At 35.3% G+C, this 19,566-nt stretch overlaps 1 protein-coding gene across 3 annotated transcripts in view; it reads left to right on the top strand.

Moving 5' to 3' along the window:
* LOC123685012 (guanylate cyclase soluble subunit beta-1) overlaps nt 1-17,337 on the top strand; it is a 73,776-nt gene extending 56,439 nt beyond the window's left edge. For 2 of the 3 annotated variants that reach the window (XM_045624563.1, XM_045624562.1), the window contains exons 2-14: nt 10,937-11,074; nt 11,133-11,206; nt 12,326-12,426; nt 12,491-12,609; nt 12,801-12,956; nt 13,011-13,164; nt 13,217-13,371; nt 13,527-13,738; nt 14,135-14,305; nt 15,736-15,973; nt 16,030-16,167; nt 16,928-17,085; nt 17,141-17,337. In XM_045624563.1, the coding sequence (XP_045480519.1) occupies nt 11,072-11,074; nt 11,133-11,206; nt 12,326-12,426; nt 12,491-12,609; nt 12,801-12,956; nt 13,011-13,164; nt 13,217-13,371; nt 13,527-13,738; nt 14,135-14,305; nt 15,736-15,973; nt 16,030-16,167; nt 16,928-17,085; nt 17,141-17,255 (1,794 nt within the window). In that variant the 5' untranslated portion in view covers nt 10,937-11,071 and the 3' untranslated portion in view covers nt 17,256-17,337. The remainder of the gene's footprint in view (nt 1-10,936; nt 11,075-11,132; nt 11,207-12,325; nt 12,427-12,490; nt 12,610-12,800; nt 12,957-13,010; nt 13,165-13,216; nt 13,372-13,526; nt 13,739-14,134; nt 14,306-15,735; nt 15,974-16,029; nt 16,168-16,927; nt 17,086-17,140) is intronic. The other variant, XM_045624564.1, reaches the window with a different exon arrangement.
* The last annotated feature ends 2,229 nt before the right edge of the window (nt 17,338-19,566 follow it).

The raw sequence follows: 19,566 nt of genomic DNA, 5'->3' as shown, positions 1-19,566 counted from the left end.
ATTTTACGAAAATTTTTGGACAAAAACATTTTCAGGTGAGATCGAATTTCGGCTAATCAGGGATCGTCAATTTTGGCACCGCTCACCGATTTTGCGCAGACCTCACAGTTTTGAAGAAATTCGAACTCGAAATTATGGAAAAAATTGAATTTGCCTCTAAAAATCGTTATATCTCCTAAAGTATTCGTTACAGACCCCTCAAACAAAAACGTTTTTTGAACATCTAGTTCTGATCTATAACATAGTGAGGTTTCATGGGCGTAGCTCAAGTCCAGAAGAAGTTTCAGCTTCGGGAAATTCATCCATTTTTTTGTTCGAAAATTCCGGTTTTTCAGCAATAATTTCTGAAATAATGTACTGACCGCACAACTGCAAGCATTTTCGTGATCTACATAGTCGAATCAATCAATAAAATGACACAATATTCCCATGAAGGAACTTTTATTTTTCAAAAAATTTTTAAGGGTCAGGTATAGAAAATTTTACGAAAATTTTTGGACAAAAACATTTTCAGGTGAGATCGAATTTCGGCTAATCAGGGATCGTCAATTTTGGCACCGCTCACCGATTTTGCGCAGACCTCACAGTTTTGAAGAAATTCGAACTCGAAATTATGGAAAAAATTGAATTTGCCTCTAAAAATCGTTATATCTCCTAAAGTATTCGTTACAGACCCCTCAAACAAAAACGTTTTTTGAACATCTAGTTCTGATCTATAACATAGTGAGGTTTCATGAGCGTAGCTCAAGTCCAGAAGAAGTTTCAGCTTCGGGAAATTCATCCATTTTTTTGTTCGAAAATTCCGGTTTTTCAGCAATAATTTCTGAAATAATGTACTGACCGCACAACTGCAAGCATTTTCGTGATCTACATAGTCGAATCAATCAATAAAATGACACAATATTCCCATCAAAGAACTTTTATTTTTCAAAAAATTTTTATATAGAATAGTATAGTATATAGTAGTATAGAAAATTTTACGAAAATTTTTGGACAAAAACATTTTCAGGTGAGATCGAATTTCGGCTGATCAGGGATCGTCAATTTTGGCACCGCTCACCGATTTTGCGCAGACCTCACAGTTTTGAAGAAATTCGAACTCGAAATTATGGAAAAAATTGAATTTGCCTCTAAAAATCGTTATATCTCCTAAAGTATTCGTTACAGACCCCTCAAACAAAAACGTTTTTTGAACATCTAGTTCTGATCTATAACATAGTGAGGTTTCATGGGCGTAGCTCAAGTCCAGAAGAAGTTTCAGCTTCGGGAAATTCATCCATTTTTTTGTTCGAAAATTCCGGTTTTTCAGCAATAATTTCTGAAATAATGTACTGACCTTACAACTGCAAGCATTTTCGTGATCTACATAGTCGAATCAATCAATAAAATGACACAATATTCCCATGAAAGAACTTTTATTTTTCAAAAAATTTTTAAGGGTCAGGTATAGAAAATTTTACGAAAATTTTTGGACAAAAACATTTTCAGGTGAGATCGAATTTCGGCTAATCAGGGATCGTCAATTTTGGCACCGCTCACCGATTTTGCGCCGACCTCACAGTTTTGAAGAAATTCGAACTCGAAATTATGGAAAAAATTGAATTTGCCTCTAAAAATCGTTATATCTCCTAAAGTATTCGTTACAGACCCCTCAAACAAAAACGTTTTTTGAACATCTAGTTCTGATCTATAACATAGTGAGGTTTCATGGGCGTAGCTCAAGTCCAGAAGAAGTTTCAGCTTCGGGAAATTCATCCATTTTTTTGTTCGAAAATTCCGGTTTTTCAGCAATAATTTCTGAAATAATGTACTGACCGCACAACTGCAAGCATTTTCGTGATCTACATAGTCGAATCAATCAATAAAATGACACAATATTCCCATGAAGGAACTTTTATTTTTCAAAAAATTTTTAAGGGTCAGGTATAGAAAATTTTACGAAAATTTTTGGACAAAAACATTTTCAGATGAGATCGAATTTCGGCTAATCAGGGATCGTCAATTTTGGCACCGCTCACCGATTTTGCGCCGACCTCACAGTTTTGAAGAAATTCGAAATCGAAATTATGGAAAAAATTGAATTTGCCTCTAAAAATCGTTATATCTCCTAAAGTATTCGTTACAGACCCCTCAAACAAAAACGTTTTTTGAACATCTAGTTCTGATCTATAACATAGTGAGGTTTCATGGGCGTAGCTCAAGTCCAGAAGAAGTTTCAGCTTCGGGAAATTCATCCATTTTTTTGTTCGAAAATTCCGGTTTTTCAGCAATAATTTCTGAAATAATGTACTGACCGCACAACTGCAAGCATTTTCGTGATCTACATAGTCGAATCAATCAATAAAATGACACAATATTCCCATGAAGGAACTTTTATTTTTCAAAAAATTTTTAAGGGTCAGGTATAGAAAATTTTACGAAAATTTTTGGACAAAAACATTTTCAGGTGAGATCGAATTTCGGCTAATCAGGGATCGTCAATTTTGGCACCGCTCACCGATTTTGCGCAGACCTCACAGTTTTGAAGAAATTCGAACTCGAAATTATGGAAAAAATTGAATTTGCCTCTAAAAATCGTTATATCTCCTAAAGTATTCGTTACAGACCCCTCAAACAAAAACGTTTTTTGAACATCTAGTTCTGATCTATAACAAAGTGAGGTTTCATGAGCGTAGCTCAAGTCCAGAAGAAGTTTCAGCTTCGGGAAATTCATCCATTTTTTTGTTCGAAAATTCCGGTTTTTCAGCAATAATTTCTGAAATAATGTACTGACCGCACAACTGCAAGCATTTTCGTGATCTACATAGTCGAATCAATCAATAAAATGACACAATATTCCCATGAAAGAACTTTTATTTTTCAAAAAATTTTTAAGGGTCAGGTATAGAAAATTTTACGAAAATTTTTGGACAAAAACATTTTCAGGTGAGATCGAATTTCGGCTAATCAGGGATCGTCAATTTTGGCACCGCTCACCGATTTTGCGCAGACCTCACAGTTTTGAAGAAATTCGAACTCGAAATTATGGAAAAAATTGAATTTGCCTCTAAAAATCGTTATATCTCCTAAAGTATTCGTTACAGACCCCTCAAACAAAAACGTTTTTTGAACATCTAGTTCTGATCTATAACATAGTGAGGTTTTCATGGGTTTCTCAAGTCCAGAAGAAGTTTCAGCTTCGGGAAATTCATCCATTTTTTTGTTCGAAAATTCCGGTTTTTCAGCAATAATTTCTGAAATAATGTACTGACCGCACAACTGCAAGCATTTTCGTGATCTACATAGTCGAATCAATCAATAAAATGACACAATATTCCCATGAAAGACCTTTTATTTTTCAAAAAATTTTTAAGGGTCAGGTATAGAAAATTTTACGAAAATTTTTGGACAAAAACATTTTCAGGTGAGATCGAATTTCGGCTAATCAGGGATCGTCAATTTTGGCACCGCTCACCGATTTTGCGCAGACCTCACAGTTTTGAAGAAATTCGAACTCGAAATTATGGAAAAAATTTAATTTGCCTCTAAAAATCGTTATATCTCCTGAATTATTCGTCACAGATCCCTCAAATAAAAACGTTTTCAAACTTCAAATTCCGCTCTAAAACATAGTGGAGTTTCAAGTGCGTAGCCCATGGCCAGAAGAAGTGGCAGTTCCGGGAAAATTATCAATTTTTTTTTTAAAGTTTCATATTTTTGCCTATAATTTATGAAATAATGTACTGACCGCACAACTGCAAGCATTTCCGTAATCTACATAGTATAATCAATCAATAAAATAACACAATATTCCCATGAAAGAACTTTTATTTTTCAAAAAATTTTTAAGGGTCAGGTAGGTATAGAAAATTTTACGACAATTTTTGAACAAAAAATTTTTCAGGTGAGACCGAAATTCGGCTAATCAGAGATCGTAAATTATGGCATCGCTCACCGATTCTTCGTAGAGCTCCCGGTTTTGGGGGAATTTGAACTCGAAATTTGGGAAAAAATTGAATTTGCCTCTAAAAATCGTTATATCTCCTGAATTATTCGTCACAGATCCCTCAAATAAAAACGTTTTTAAACTTCAAGTTCCGCTCTAAAACATAGTGGAGTTTCAAGTGCGTAGCCCATGGCCAGAAGAAGTGGCAGCTTCGGGAAAATTATCAATTTTTTCTTTGAAAGTTTCATATTTTTGCCTATAATTTATGAAATAATGTACTGACCGCACAACTGCAAGCATTTTCGTAATCTACATAGTCGAATCAATCAATAAAATGACGCAATATTCCCATGAAAGAACTTTTATTTTTCAAAAAATTTTCAAGGGTCAGGTATAGAAAATTTTACGAAAATTTTTGGACAAAAAATTTTTCAGGTGAGATCGAAATTCGGCTAATCAGAGATCGTAAATTATGGCATCGCTCACCGATTCTTCGTAGAACTTCCGGTTTTGGGGGAATTTGAACTCGCAATTTGGGAAAAAATTGAATTTGCCTCTAAAAATCGTTATAGTATCTCCTGAATTATTCGTCACAGATCCCTCAAATAAAAACGTTTTCAAACTTCAAATTCCGCTCTAAAACATAGTGGATTTTCAAGTGCGTAGCCCATGGCCAGAAGAAGTGGCAGTTCCGGGAAAATTATCAATTTTTTTTTTAAAGTTTCATATTTTTGCCTATAATTTATGAAATAATGTACTGACCGCACAACTGCAAGCATTTTCGTAATCTACATAGTATAATCAATCAATAAAATGACACAATATTCCCATGAAAGAACTTTTATTTTTCAAAAAATTTTTAAGGGTCAGGTATAGAAAATTTTACGACAATTTTTGGACAAAAAATTTTTCAGGTGAGATCGAAATTCGGCTAATCAGAGATCGTAAATTATGGCATCGCTCACCGATTCTTCGTAGAGCTCCCGGTTTTGGGGGAATTTGAACTCGAAATTTGGGAAAAAATTGAATTTGCCTCTAAAAATCGTTATATCTCCTGAATTATTCGTCACAGATCCCTCAAATAAAAACGTTTTTAAACTTCAAGTTCCGCTCTAAAACATAGTGGAGTTTCAAGTGCGTAGCCCATGGCCAGAAGAAGTGGCAGCTTCGGGAAAATTATCAATTTTTTCTTTGAAAGTTTCATATTTTTGCCTATAATTTATGAAATAATGTACTGACCGCACAACTGCAAGCATTTTCGTAATCTACATAGTCGAATCAATCAATAAAATGACGCAATATTCCCATGAAAGAACTTTTATTTTTCAAAAAATTTTTAAGGGTCAGGTATAGAAAATTTTACGAAAATTTTTGGACAAAAAATTTTTCAGGTGAGATCGAAATTCGGCTAATCAGAGATCGTAAATTATGGCATCGCTCACCGATTCTTCGTAGAACTTCCGGTTTTGGGGGAATTTGAACTCGCAATTTGGGAAAAAATTGAATTTGCCTCTAAAAATCGTTATATCTCCTGAATTATTCGTCACAGATCTCTCAAATAAAAACCTCGCTTATTTGCCCACCCTGTACAGTCAAAAATAATTTAAGCTTGTGCGCAGAGTGCTGTCGATTGTCAAAATTTGAATCATCCTCCTAGCTCAAAATTCACAACAATTATCGAGCACCATTCACTCTCCATGTTTATAAAAAATAATTAAAATGAACCCTGGGGAGTTGAGTCCCTTCAAAATGATCCTCTCGAACGAGTATTTCAACGATTTTCGTGCCAAAATTCCGCACAATGAAATAATAATATAAATATCATAAAAACTTGCGAAACGTTCAAAAAAATTTAATTAATTACACAGAGCAGAACGTGCTTCCCTGTATCGTTAAAACAATAAATTAGCCCTGTCCTTCGCTTCATTTGGAGCTGGGCCATATTGCAGTGGACCGAGCGTAAGAACCAATCAATATTCTATTAATAATTCTGAGGACGAGTCGAGATAAGAATTCAGAGGGGTAAAGATGGTCCCAGCATCAGTTTCTAACGAATATTGAACATCGGAAAGAGCCCCAAGTTTGATTCAGTCGACCAAGGACGTCGATCTAAACCGGGACTTGATGAGAAAAGAGGGAGATAAAACAATGCAATATTCATTCCTTCGTTTCTTCAGTTTATGCCGTTTTTTGTGTTTGCTATTTTAATTTTTTTATTGAAATGACTGTTTTGTATAAGACTTCGTGAATTCTGCTGATATACAGAAGAAATAATAGGTTTCCGAACACAATAGAAACTTTTTTTCTGAATTCGTTCAAGAATGCCATATTTCTCGTAGCAAATTTAGACCACAAAATACACGAAACCCACTGTTGTAATCCCTTGTTGTAAACCCAACTTTTCCCGGATTTAACAATTATAACTGGTGTTTTTTTCAGGTATATAACTTTAAGTTGTCATTACTGTTCAAGATGGCGACCGATTTAACAGCTGTCAAATGATTTATTCTCAGTTTGGTTTGACAATTCATCATGAATAGACTCACGCCTGAACAATGCTCACAAATAGTGCAATTTCATTTCGAAAATAATGGTTCTGTGCGGAATACGTATCGCGCACTACGTTCATTTTATTTTGTTTAGCGATGAAGCGCACTTCTGGTTGAATGGCTACATCAACAAACAAAACTGCCGCATTTGGAGTGAAGCTAATCCTCAACTGTATGTCGAAACACCGATACATCCAGAAAAACCGACTGTTTGATGCGCTTTATGGGCTGGTGGAATCATTGGTCCGTACTTCTCCAAAAACGATGATGGCCAGAACGTTAAAGTCAATAGTTACAGTCAAGTGGTGGTCACTCAACTTTTTCATTCCTGAATTGAACAACCATGATGTCCAGGAGCTGTGGTTCCAACAAGACGGCGCAACATGTCACACAGCTCGTGCCACAATCGATTCATTGAAAGACACGTTTGGTGACCGCCTAATTTCACGTTTTAGACCTATGAATTGGCCTCCAATATCTTGAGATTTAATACCGCTAGACTACTTTCTGTGGGGCTATGTAAAGTCATTGGTGTATGCGGATAAGCCACAAACCCTTGACCATTTGGAAGACAACATTCGCCGTGTTATTGCCGATATACGGCCACAAATGTTGGAAAAAGTCATCGAAAATTGGACGTCCAGATTGGACTACATCCGACCCTGCCGTGGCGGTCATATGCCAGAAATCATATTTAAAATGTAATGCTACAAGATTATCTTGCGTATAATTAAAATTCATGTCAATCGAATAATCCATCGTTGTTTTATTGCAATTTAAAGTTCTATAGCTCTAAAAAAAGGAAGAAAGGAGAAAGGAAATAGTCGACACAGTCAAGATCAGAAAATTGCAGTATCTGGGCCACGTGATGAGAGGGGAGAGGCATACACTGTTGCAAACTATTATACAGGGGAAAATACAGGATAAAATAAGTATAGGAAGAAGACGCATGTCCTGGTTGAACAACCTAAGGCAGTGGTACAACAGTAGCTCTGTTGAGTTGTTCAGATCCGCAACTTCAAGGGTAAAAGTCGCCATGATGATAGCCAACCTTCTTAAAGGAGACGGCACATAAAGAAGAAGAAGCTCTAAAAAACACCCTTTACAATACGCTATTTCTTTTCGGTGTGAAAAAATATGAAGATATAAGGTTTTTCAATAGTACTAACACAACGTTTATGATTGAAATCAAGTCATGTATATGTATAATAGAACTTTGCACTTCATGTCTAGTCTGCGGTTCTTTATTTAAAATACCTTTGCATGCTAACAATAATTATTTTATATTTTTGTTATACTAGTTTCTATAAAATACACATTATTACACCCAGTCTACTGGGAAATCTGTTTGATTGTCCATCAGTGGATGAACCAAAAAATTCTGATACTATAATTTCACCTTCAACAAATTTGAATAAATAAAACATATTTTATATTTCACCCTTTTTATCACATGAAATGTCAAAAAAAAAACGCGATATTATACAAAACAGCTATGTAGGGACCCTTCATTTACCTGTAGATTTTCAAGATAGTCAACATCTCCCTGAACATTTGCCCCAATTTTGTGAATTCTGAAATTATAATAATACAGTGATAACCTGAGATAATTCTGCCATAATTTTCGTGATACAGCCAAATAACCTCCATCCCCTTGTCCCAGGTGTAAAGCGAAACACTCATAACGAATATCAAATTAATTTTCAACGATGGAAACGAACACCGCGGGTTCTTTATCGGAAGCAATTTTTCAGGGCCATTTTCGGAACGAAACGAAAGTTTTAATCTACTTAATGTACTTAAAAGGGAACGTTTGAGCTCGCACATTAGCGCAATTCCTGAGAATGAACGGGTTTACGTCGCAGGACTTCGTCCTTCGTTAATGTAGGAGATTATTACGTTCGTTTTGATATTCGAGCTCTGGCGGAATTTTTCCATCAGAATCATCTTTCGCCAGAGAATAATAGAATAGAAATACTTCGATTTTATTCGGTTATTTTTATTCGTCTGGTTTGTGGTAGAGGACAATACATGATTTGATCCTTCACGAATGTCTGGTGCAGCGGTTCTCAAACTTTTACTCAAGTTTTTTCTCATAGCACTTTGCGTTCACAAGATATTTAACTTGAATTGGCATAGATAGTACAAATAAAACTTTTCATCTTGTGATATGCTAATTTTGAATGCAAATCTACAGGGTGATATTTTTTCTGGAACGCTTCTTTCCTCCAGAACAATTTTTTGTGAACCACTGGTAGTTAAGAAAAATGTAATGGGAAATTCTGATCAGGTACTATATTTTTTGGTTTATTGTAGTTTTGTCATAACTGCTATCGATTTCGAGAAAAAAATCCACATTATTATAAACATCCAGTAAGAAAGCTGTGATGAATAAATTAATCAAACTTATTTACCCATTCTGTAGCAAAGATTAATTAAGATTCGATAAACTGATAGAAGCATCACTAAAAAGTATGACTACACAAGAAACACCCTGTATCTCGAAAATAATGCATTAGCGAGCTCATGTTTATGGGGCTTTTTATTAAAATTTATATTAAAATTATCCCAGGAATCTCTCATTTTCCTTCGTAACTCCATTTTAAGAAAATCCAGTATTAGATGAGAACAATCGGTAATAAAAAAAAAATATTTTTTCTAGTAATTTGGTTCCAACTTATCAAACCTCGTTTCATCACATCACAAGTATGGGTTAAAGTTGTTGCAAAAAAATAAATTTTTTCGATTACGGCTTTCAAATCAGTAAAATTACTGACTAGGAAGACTTCCTCCAAATGGGACATTTCAGGAAAGAAAGATCTCGAATTAATGAATGTTCATTTCAATGTAAAGAGGAAGAAGATATGTCAATAACGATGGAAAACGATATCAGCCAAATAGAAATTCACATCTACTCATTCATTCTGTAATTTTTCTTTGGAATATTCTAGTAGTTACTCATAGGCTTTATTTTTAATATTTCTGTTTGCGTATGCTTTTCATTTTCCATCAGAAGGTTTTCTGCCTAAATATTTCGATGAAACAAAATAAGAAATGTTTGACATATTCCTGAATTTATTAGGTGCACCCCATTTTTTTTTAGAATATTTATTCAGTTCAAGCGTTCAAATTTCGTTTGCAAAAAATGTTTCATTTGAAGAAGAACACTCTTTCGAAATATTAAATATTCAGTCTGGCCACAAAAATTTCACTTTTACTCCGAATGAAACAATATACTATTCGCTGTTTTCTGAATGAAGTGAATGAAAAGTTATTTAGTTTTAAATAAGTTTTAGAGAAAATATAAATATGTCACAAAATAGGTCACATATTCTTCTGTCAGTTAATTGATTGAAGCACTTGAGTGAGTTTTGTGGACCCTAAATGATCTGATCAGTCCGTGATATTTGATAAAGGACTGAATTCATTCCAAGAACGTAGTATATTCTTGAAAAATTTCTTTAACTTATCCAAGAAAAGCGACAACTTACAAGATCTACCAGACGACATGAAACATTTGTCATATTCTGGAATATATCAACATCTTCTTTTGTACCGAATTTAGCTTTCGACATACAGTAATTTGACCATTATGTATTTAATGTCAACTATGTAGACAAATGGGAGAAGAACGCAATCATAACATTTTCAGATTTTTTCTTGGCAATAATCCATGAAACGTTTGTGAGTACATTCATATTTTTCCTTGAATTTATTGGGCAACGAATCAATATGGAATTTTCAACAGCATACACAAACTCTGGTGGTGTCACTGTTTTCTGAATTAAATGAAAAGTTAATAAGTTTCAAACAGGTTAATACAAAATATAAATATGCCATAAACTAGGTCACATGAACTGATTAAAACGCTCGATTTAGTTTTGTTTTGTGAAACCTTAACCGACCCGATCAGCCCGTTATATTCGATACAGGAATAAATTGATTTCAGGATAGCCGTTTATTCTCGAAAACACCGTTAACCTCAAATTAATGCAATTCAAAAACCAGCATGCACCAATATATTCGGTCGTTTGACCAAACCGTAACAAGTCCGAAACGCTGAACACGGATAATTTCTTCAAAAACGAAGAGAATCCGCCATAAAGCTAAACCTAGCGGAAAAACTATATTAAATTTTATGCAATGCATAAAAAGCCCAATTACGCGGCGTCCCGTAAAAATAGTTTTTGCCCTCTAAAACCGGTCAGAACACAAACTTCCAAATTAAAACGCATAAAAATCCGTCCCGCCAAATTCGGTCCCATAAAAGGGCCGTATCGAAGTCGGCGATCAAATTATGAATTTGTCGGGACAAAGGACGGACCCATAAAGAACCCCACAGGCCGAATTTCACGAGAAGCGCCGGCGATTCCGCCATTGTGTTTAACGTCGCTCGTAAAATCGCGAACGGCTTATAAAAAAAACGTATTAATTTACACTCATGACTCCATCTACATTTCAGTGCAGGAGCGTGCGCGCCGGGGTGGCATCGATTGGGGAAATTCGGTTTTCCGCTTTTCCGTCAGTCGCGGAAGTTTTCCCGACGAAGATGCTGTAATTTTTGTGGCTGCGTTGGTACGGCTTAGATACCGTAAACATGGTATGGTTTTGTTGGTTTTTCTTTTTTTCAGAGTGTTTATTTTTCTTTGCTTTTACAGTATGGGTTTGTGAATTACGCTTTGGAGCTTTTGGTGATCAAATCTTTCGGTGACGAAGCTTGGGAAACTATCAAGTAAGTTGGATAGACACTTTTTACCGGTTTTTTAATTTTCTGAACTGTTTTTTTGCGAAGAGATGAAAAAACCAATCCACAAATATTTTGCATCAAAACTTTTGGATATATTCATAATAAAAAATACTTATAACATCATTTTGATTTACTCTTCTTTATTTAGGTGAGTGCTGAATAGTTTCAGTTTCTTATTCTTATTTTGTGCTTCAACTTCAATATCCTTAAGCAAAAAGTTTTATGAAACAACCAACTTAATTTTCGTTGAAATATCACAACTTATAAAAGCTTCCACATTTATCAAAAAGTATCTTGTTTATACTATTGCTCTTATTTGAATTATAGATTCGGATTGCCTTTTTTGGGAAAACCATAACGAAATCCAGTCCAGAAGATGTTGAGTGCAGAATAAATTAATTCTCAAATACAAAGTAATTTCCACAAATATTTTAATGTTTGTAACCAGTTTAAATGTAACCTAAAGAAGGCAAAGTATTGGCGAAACAATTGTAGCAAACATTAAAATATTTGTGGAAATTCCTTAGTTTTATTTCATTTATGACGAATTCATTACAAATAAGGTCCGAATCTGTTTGTCTTTTTGTTTAAAAGGTACTAAAACAAAACTTATTTTCTGATTATGACAATCCTTATCGAAACGTTTGTTGAATGCTTGAAAGGAATCTGTGATTTAGAGCATGATAACTACAACTTCAGAACAGTATTATGTCTACTGTGAACTCGATAAATTCCATTAGAAAAAAATTAGGTTGCAATTACCAATATCTAAAATTATTGCGAAATTCGCACACAAAGCTTTTCTTGGCTATTTTTGTGTTGAGTAAAATTCGTAAGTTCTAGCACTTTACAAACCCTATAGAAATTGTCAAAAATCTGGCTAACAACTGAAAATTTCAAGCTTTTCAGGAATATTTTTGGTAATGTGGGCTCAGTAAATATTTTCATGGTGAGAATATTGAATATTGGTTGTGATCATTCAATGAATGCAGAATAGGATATACCTAATTATACAATATTGATCAGAATATGAATAGAATAGGAAATGTGATTCCACTATAAAAACAACATTAAGCAAAAAATCTAATTCTTATTTTGAAAAAGGAAAGATGCTGACATCCAGATGGAAGGCCAGTTCTTGGTACGGCAAATATATGAAGATGAGCTCACTTACAATTTGGTGTCATCTGCGGTGAAAATTCTAGGTAATTCGATATAAATATCATTTTTTATTTCAAAGATACAGCCAATATTTCCGTATTTTTGCAGGTATACCAGCTGACACCATTCTAGAATTATTTGGCAAGATGTTCTTCGAATTCTGTCAAGATTCTGGCTACGACAAAATTTTGCAAGTGTTAGGAGCAACTCCACGAGATTTTCTTCAGGTAAAGTAGGAAAGAAAAAACCATTTTTTGTTAAATTTAATTATGATTTCATCATTTACAAAATTCTACCTGAAAACCTATCAAATTAAGTTCCATTGAAAAGGATATAATAAATATAATGACTAATTCACATGAAAAATTAAAAAAAAACATTCATAACTCACCTACTGACATCTATACTTTTTTCGAAGAACTTGGACGCTCTTCACGATCACCTGGGTACCCTCTATCCCGGCATGAAGGCTCCTTCCTTTAGGTGTACAGAAGGGCCGGAAGATGGCGATCTCTTACTGCATTACTATTCGGACAGGCCCGGACTAGAACATATTGTAATAGGAATAGTAAAGGTCAGTACTTCGAAATTTTTGGATAACTACAGAACTTAGTTTTTATGATTGTAGACGGTGGCTAGTAAATTGCATGGCACAGAAGTTTCCGTTGAAATTATTAAGACAAAAGAGGAGTCCGATCACGTGCAGTTCTTGATCAAGGAAACGTCCGGTACCGGAATGATCCAAAGAGCGGAAATAAACGAAACCAAACTTCTGTCTCTAGGTTTGTACATTTCAAGATAGCTTTTACATAATGTACATCGGAAAATTTTCAGAACCTAAGGTTGGAGTTGCAACGTTCTGCAAGGTGTTCCCTTTCCATATAATGTTCAACAGAGATCTGAAGATAACCCAAACAGGAACAACTATAGCTAGAATTATTCCCAAAGCTGAATCTGGAGACTGCTTGTTAACTGATATATTGGAAGCTGTAAGTATAATATTGAAGAAGGGTCAGAGAATTACTGACTCAGTCTAGAAGCTTTTGCCTTTTGCATTCAATGATACCATAATCTTCCGAATTATTAGGTTTTCGAACGGTTTTTCAAAAATATTATCTGCAATTATTATCTGTTGTGTTTTTAGGTGAGGCCTCATCTAGATTTGACATTCGAAAACATTCTCTCTCACATCAACACAATTTATGTCTTGAAAACCCTTCCTGGAGCTATGGAATCAGATGCTCCCCCAGAGTACAGACAGCTAAGGTTGAAAGGTCAGATGCTCTACATACCAGAAACCGATATTGTTATTTTTCTTTGTTACCCCAGTGTTGTTAATCTGGATGATCTTACAAGGTGAGCACTCATCGAGATTCACTTAGTGTAAACGTAGTTTCCTTAGTTGAGGTGAAATGAAACAAGAAGCTCATCAAGCTTTAAACAAACCGAGAATTCTATTGTAATGAAAATTAATTTAATCGAAATTAGCAAGAAGATGAGTGAAAGGAAATTAGTTGTGAACTTAACTATCAGATTCGTACAGAAACTAGAATTGAAGGCAGCTCGCTTGACACTAGCGCATTTTTTCGCACTGAATTGCGCTTTGTTTTGGTTAGTGCGAAATTTCACTCGACGCGAGTGAGTTTCGCACTTGTGATTTTTGTGAGGGTGTGTCGCTCATGTAAACGCATCTCAAGACTAGGATTAATCAGAAGAGGCTTTGCATCTTCTAATGTTTGTTTCTTCTTGCAGAAGAGGTTTGTATATCAGCGATATACCATTGCACGATGCAACCAGAGACTTGGTTTTGATGTCTGAACAGTTCGAGGCAGATTATAAACTGACGAGGAATCTGGAATTCCTGACTGATAAACTTCAGCAAACTTACAGGGAGCTTGATAGTGAGAAGAAAAAGACAGACCGGTAAGCTGAAGGAAACATCAAAGAATATTGTAAAGGGTGTTTTTTTTTAAAGCTATGGAACTTTAAATTGCAATAAAACAACGATGGATTTTTCGATTGACATGAATTTTATTTATGCGCAAGATAATCTTGTGGCATTATATTTCAAATATGATTTCTGGCATATGACCACCACGGCTGGCTCGGATGTAGTCCAATCTGGACGTCCAATTTTCGATGAATTTTTCCAACATTTGTGGCCGTATATCGGCAATAACACGGCGAATGTTGTCTTTCAAATGGTCAAGGGTTTGTGGCTTATCCGCATAGACCAATGACTTTACATAGCCCCACAGAAAGTAGTCTAGTGGTGTTAAATCACAAGATCTTGAAGGCCAATTCACAGGCCAAAACGTGAAATTAGGCGGTCACCAAACGTGTCTTTTAATAAATCGATTGTGGCACGAGCTGTGTTACATGTTGCACCGTCTTGTTGGAACCACATCTCCTGGACGTCATGGTTGTTCAATTCAGGAATGCAAAAGTTAGTAATCATGGCTCTATACCGATCACCATTGACTGTAACGTTCCGACCATCATCGTTTTTGAAGAAGTACGGACCAATGATTTCACCAGCCCATAAAGCGCACCAAACAGTCAGTTTTTCTGGATGTAACGGTTTTTCGACATACACTTGAGGATTAGCTTCACTCCAAATGCTGTAGTTTTGTTTGTTGACGTAGCCATTCAACCAGAAGTGCGCTTCATCGCTAAACAAAATTCGCTTATGAAAATCGGAAACAACGGCAATCTCATTTTGGGCGCATTCGACGAATCTACGCCTTACTTGATGATCGTTTGGCTTCAATTCTTGCACGAGTTGGATTTTGTAAGCACGCAAACCAACATCCTTCCGCAAAATCATAAAGTGGATGGACACAGATCCAATTCCTGTGCTCGATGGCGGATAGACTCATTCGGGTCTTCCTCAATGCTACGCTCCACAGCAGCAATAGCTTCTTATGTACGCACCGTACGGCGTCTCTGGGGATGCGAGTTATCAATAAGAGTAAACATGGTGCGAAAACGTTCCATGGTTAATCGAATTAACTGCTCTGATGGACGATTTTGTCGACGATAAAATGGACGTAGTGCGCGATACGTATTCCGCACAGAACCATTATTATTGAAATGAAATTGCACTATTTGCAAGCGTTGTTCAGGCGTGAGTCTATTCATGATGAATTGCCAAACCAAACTGAGAATAAATCACTTGACAGCTGTTAAATCGGTCGCCATCTTGAACAGTAATGCCAACTTAAAGTTTTATATTATAGCAGAAAGGCTCAACCAAAAACTTATTTGATGATATCACATATATCTCTTGCCTTACCCTTCTCTCGTAGAATCAATAGATGAATAATAATTCTAAAATCAAATTCTAATTGTAGATTGCTGTATTCTGTGCTCCCAATCAGTGTAGCCAACGAACTACGCCACAAGAGACCAGTACCAGCCATGAGATATGAAAGTGTAACACTTCTGTTTTCCGGAATCGTGGGTTTCTCAGCTCTATGCGCCGCTAACACAGACGCTAAAGGAGTAATGAAGATAGTGGAGATGCTGAACGAGCTCTACACTTATTTTGACACACTCACTGATCCAAAACGGAATCCTAACATTTACAAGGTGAATATGGACTTTCAGGTGGATTTAGATAAATTGGTATCTTGAAAAATCCCCAGGTGGAGACTGTTGGTGATAAGTATATGGCTGTCAGTGGTCTTCCCGAACCTTGCCCAACGCATGCACGCAATATTGCAAATTTGGCCTTGGACATGATGGACTCCGTCAAGAAGGTCATTCTGGATGATGAAGCAGTGGTAAGTCCAAAGAAATGATAATGATTCTAATTAATAATTGAAGAAGTGATAAAACACTTGGACCGTAATTGTTCTTGCATACTCCCAAAGTAGTCTTCTACAGTCAAGTATTTCTCGTCAGTTGTCTACAACATACGAAGCTACATAATGAATATGCACATCAATTTTGTTTTTTTGGTTGTACATATTTTAAAAAATATATCCTCGGTATTTTTATCCAGAGTAATACAATATTCACCGAGATCTACTGGCTAGAGACAACAAAGTTACTCTGTTTTCAGCTTAAAGGCCTATTTATAATGGCAGAGATTTCTAAATTCTTCTTCGTCCCAGAAAGCTCAGCTTCGGAAACTTTAAAGTTCTGAAAAATGTCACGAGCTGAGCTTAAACTCATTTTGGGATAGCTGATGAGGTTGATGATGTTGATATAAGAATCTTCTGTACCGGATGAGCCTGTCAGCAGATAAACTTTGCACACTCTGCAAATCGGAGATGAAAATAGCTGTGCGATATGACTATAACTTTACAGCTTGAGAAGACACATGCGATGAAGCCGGTTCTAAATCCTCACTAAGTTATAGCTAAGGTTACCATAGACGTTGCCAAATATGGTAGACAATCTCTGAAAGTTTTCGAGAAGGCTATATTATTGCAGTTATCAAAGGCTGCTTTTTAACCAATTGAACTCTACATTTTTTTAATTATTTGCTACAATACTCGTCATTTGTGGTATCAGCTCAAACATTCTCATCTGCTTCAGAAAATAACCATTGGCATACATTCCGGAGAGGTAGTGACAGGAGTAATCGGACACAGGATGCCAAGATATTGTCTATTTGGCAACACTGTGAATCTGACTAGCAGGACTGAAACCACTGGGTGTCCTGGAAGAATTAACGTTTCTGAAGAGGCTTACAGGTACCTACAAATGAATAAAAAGGCAGCATTGTTCTTATATATTTCTTACTTTCAGGTTTCTTTGCCAAGAGGACAATTTTGACGAAGAATTCGTGTTTGAACATAGAGGACCAGTTTCTATGAAGGGAAAATCTGAACCAATGGAGGTTTATTTCTTGACAAGAGCTTAAAATACAGAGCTTTTTATTCATTGAATTATATATGTAACAAAAAAAACAATAATATAAATATTTATTAAAAGATATAACTATTTTCTGTAATTTTCATATTTACTCTTCAAAATCAACGTTGATATAAGAATCTTCAGAAAAAAGTTGTTATATCATAAATCAAAAATGTGAATAATCATTACAATGAAAAGATGTCACGTTTATATTCAACACTGTGCAGTTTTATGAAAGTATTGCGAACTTCTTGTGTTCAATTAGCTCATCGATCATTTCAGGTAAAGTAATTGACTAAATTATTACCTTCCATTTTTTCCCACAAACAGAAACTGGGTAAACTATTACCTCCCATTCCTCCAGAATCAAGTTTTGATACGTTCAACTTATTCATTTCCGGATGACAACTCTGTATTTCTTGAGCCTCTCACTTCGCGAGATTTTGCATTTATAAATTGACTCCCACATTAGAATTGAATAGAAAACACTTGTCTATCTTGCCATTGAAGCTTTGTGTAGGATTCGCAAAAGAGGTTGCCATAGAAACATAATAGGAAGGTTATCCACTTGATTTTTCAAATATAGGATAAACCTACACATATTTAATAGAAATTCTGGATTGGTCTTCAGTTATTAGTTATTCAATTACCTATATCGATGTTTTATCGCTTCAGAAAGTGGGCTACTTATACAGAAATTTCCATTCAATCCTGGAATAACATCAACAGTCGATGGATTTTTCGTATGCAGTTTTCTTCTATTACATCCACAATGTTGATACCCTTTGTCATAGGAGTTTTTTGGCAATTTGTTTTCTATTGCCTTTTTTGCTTTTCTGGGAGTTACCTATATAATTTTATTTCATTTCTTCAAAGTTCACATTTGAAGTTTGACGATAGTGCAACTCATTTAAAATTAATATACGCTCACTATGATAAAATTAAATCAAATTCAATTATCAAATATTGGGTGTATTGGCCATTTTATTCACAAACGGATAGATGGCTTTTTTTGAATACTAATCAACACGAACGAGCAATACAAAAAATAAAACATGTGTATATAAAATATCAGTACCATACAAGAGTACAGATGAAAATCTCAGCAAAAACTATGTCTCTCCGTATAGGTGTAGTGATTGGTTTGTGTATTTGTTTACATAATTAGCTGACATATTTATATTAAAGGGCTTCCTCTTTTTCCAAACAATATCTTTTCCATCCTCTCCCTTCACCAAAATTTGAGGACATATACAGGGTGGCCACTTTTTCAATGGGATTGTATTGGTAACTTTTAAACCATAAGAGTAAGAAGGTCGGTCAAATGGAGAAAAAGTTGCATGCATAGAAGCATTATCAAGCAGTTCAAAAAAATCGAGATTATCAGGGCCGGTTATTGAGATATCATAAGAAAAGTAAATTTTGTCATTTTGATTTTTCTTTTTTTCCCACTTCATTTTAAATATTATCAAAACATGTTACAGGAATTTTTTATTCGACAGTAAATTGTTCTCAATTTGACGTAATCAGATTTCGCTTATTGAAATAACTTTTAACGCTGAATTCAACGATATATCAAACAATGTCATTCAAAGTTGATTTTCAGGTGATTTTGACCCCTTGACTCCAATTTGAATTAATTATTCGTGTAACGAACAAAACACGACACGAACGGCACAAGTGATTGTACACCAATGAATTCGTAAGCACTCTGCGAATACCAGTCGTCTAGTGTGTGACGTCACGCCACTTACACGTACTATGAAATTATTCTTCCAAGCGCAACTTCAAAGTCCCATAACTTTTTCATTTCTAGAGATATTTCAATGATTCTTCAACATTTTTGTTTGATTTTACTTAAATTTTCAGAATTAATCCTTAACAAAAAAATGAAAACTAGTCCATTGGAAATAAGTTCGGGTAGAAATTAAATTTTGAAGTGATTGAGCTAAAATTGAAAAATCTGAAAACTTGAATAGCATGAAGCTTATTCTCTGCTTGAAATCGAACATCCCATCAACAGCCAAAGCTAATCGACCAAAAAGTGTAGAGCTCTTCTCCGATGCGATGAAACAATCCACCACCTGCCCTTTTTTTGCCGATAGTTCACAGAATTAAATTTCATCTGATGCAGTGACGGTTAGGAAATTCATCGATAAACATCCAGAAGTGAGGCCGTCTCTCCACGCTTCGGTACCGATGACGGTTAAGTCCTGTCTACCATAACGCACCCAAATCCGGTAAGTCACTGGCTGGCATAATGACTTTTATTAGTTTGATTACTATGCTGCCCGCATTTTAATAACCACCACATGATA

Source organism: Harmonia axyridis, chromosome 7 (genome assembly GCF_914767665.1).
Source record: "Harmonia axyridis chromosome 7, icHarAxyr1.1, whole genome shotgun sequence".
NCBI lineage: Eukaryota > Metazoa > Arthropoda > Insecta > Coleoptera > Coccinellidae > Harmonia > Harmonia axyridis.
The sequence above is the reverse complement of the archived record's forward strand: the minus strand, read 5'-3'. Positions and strand labels throughout refer to the sequence as shown.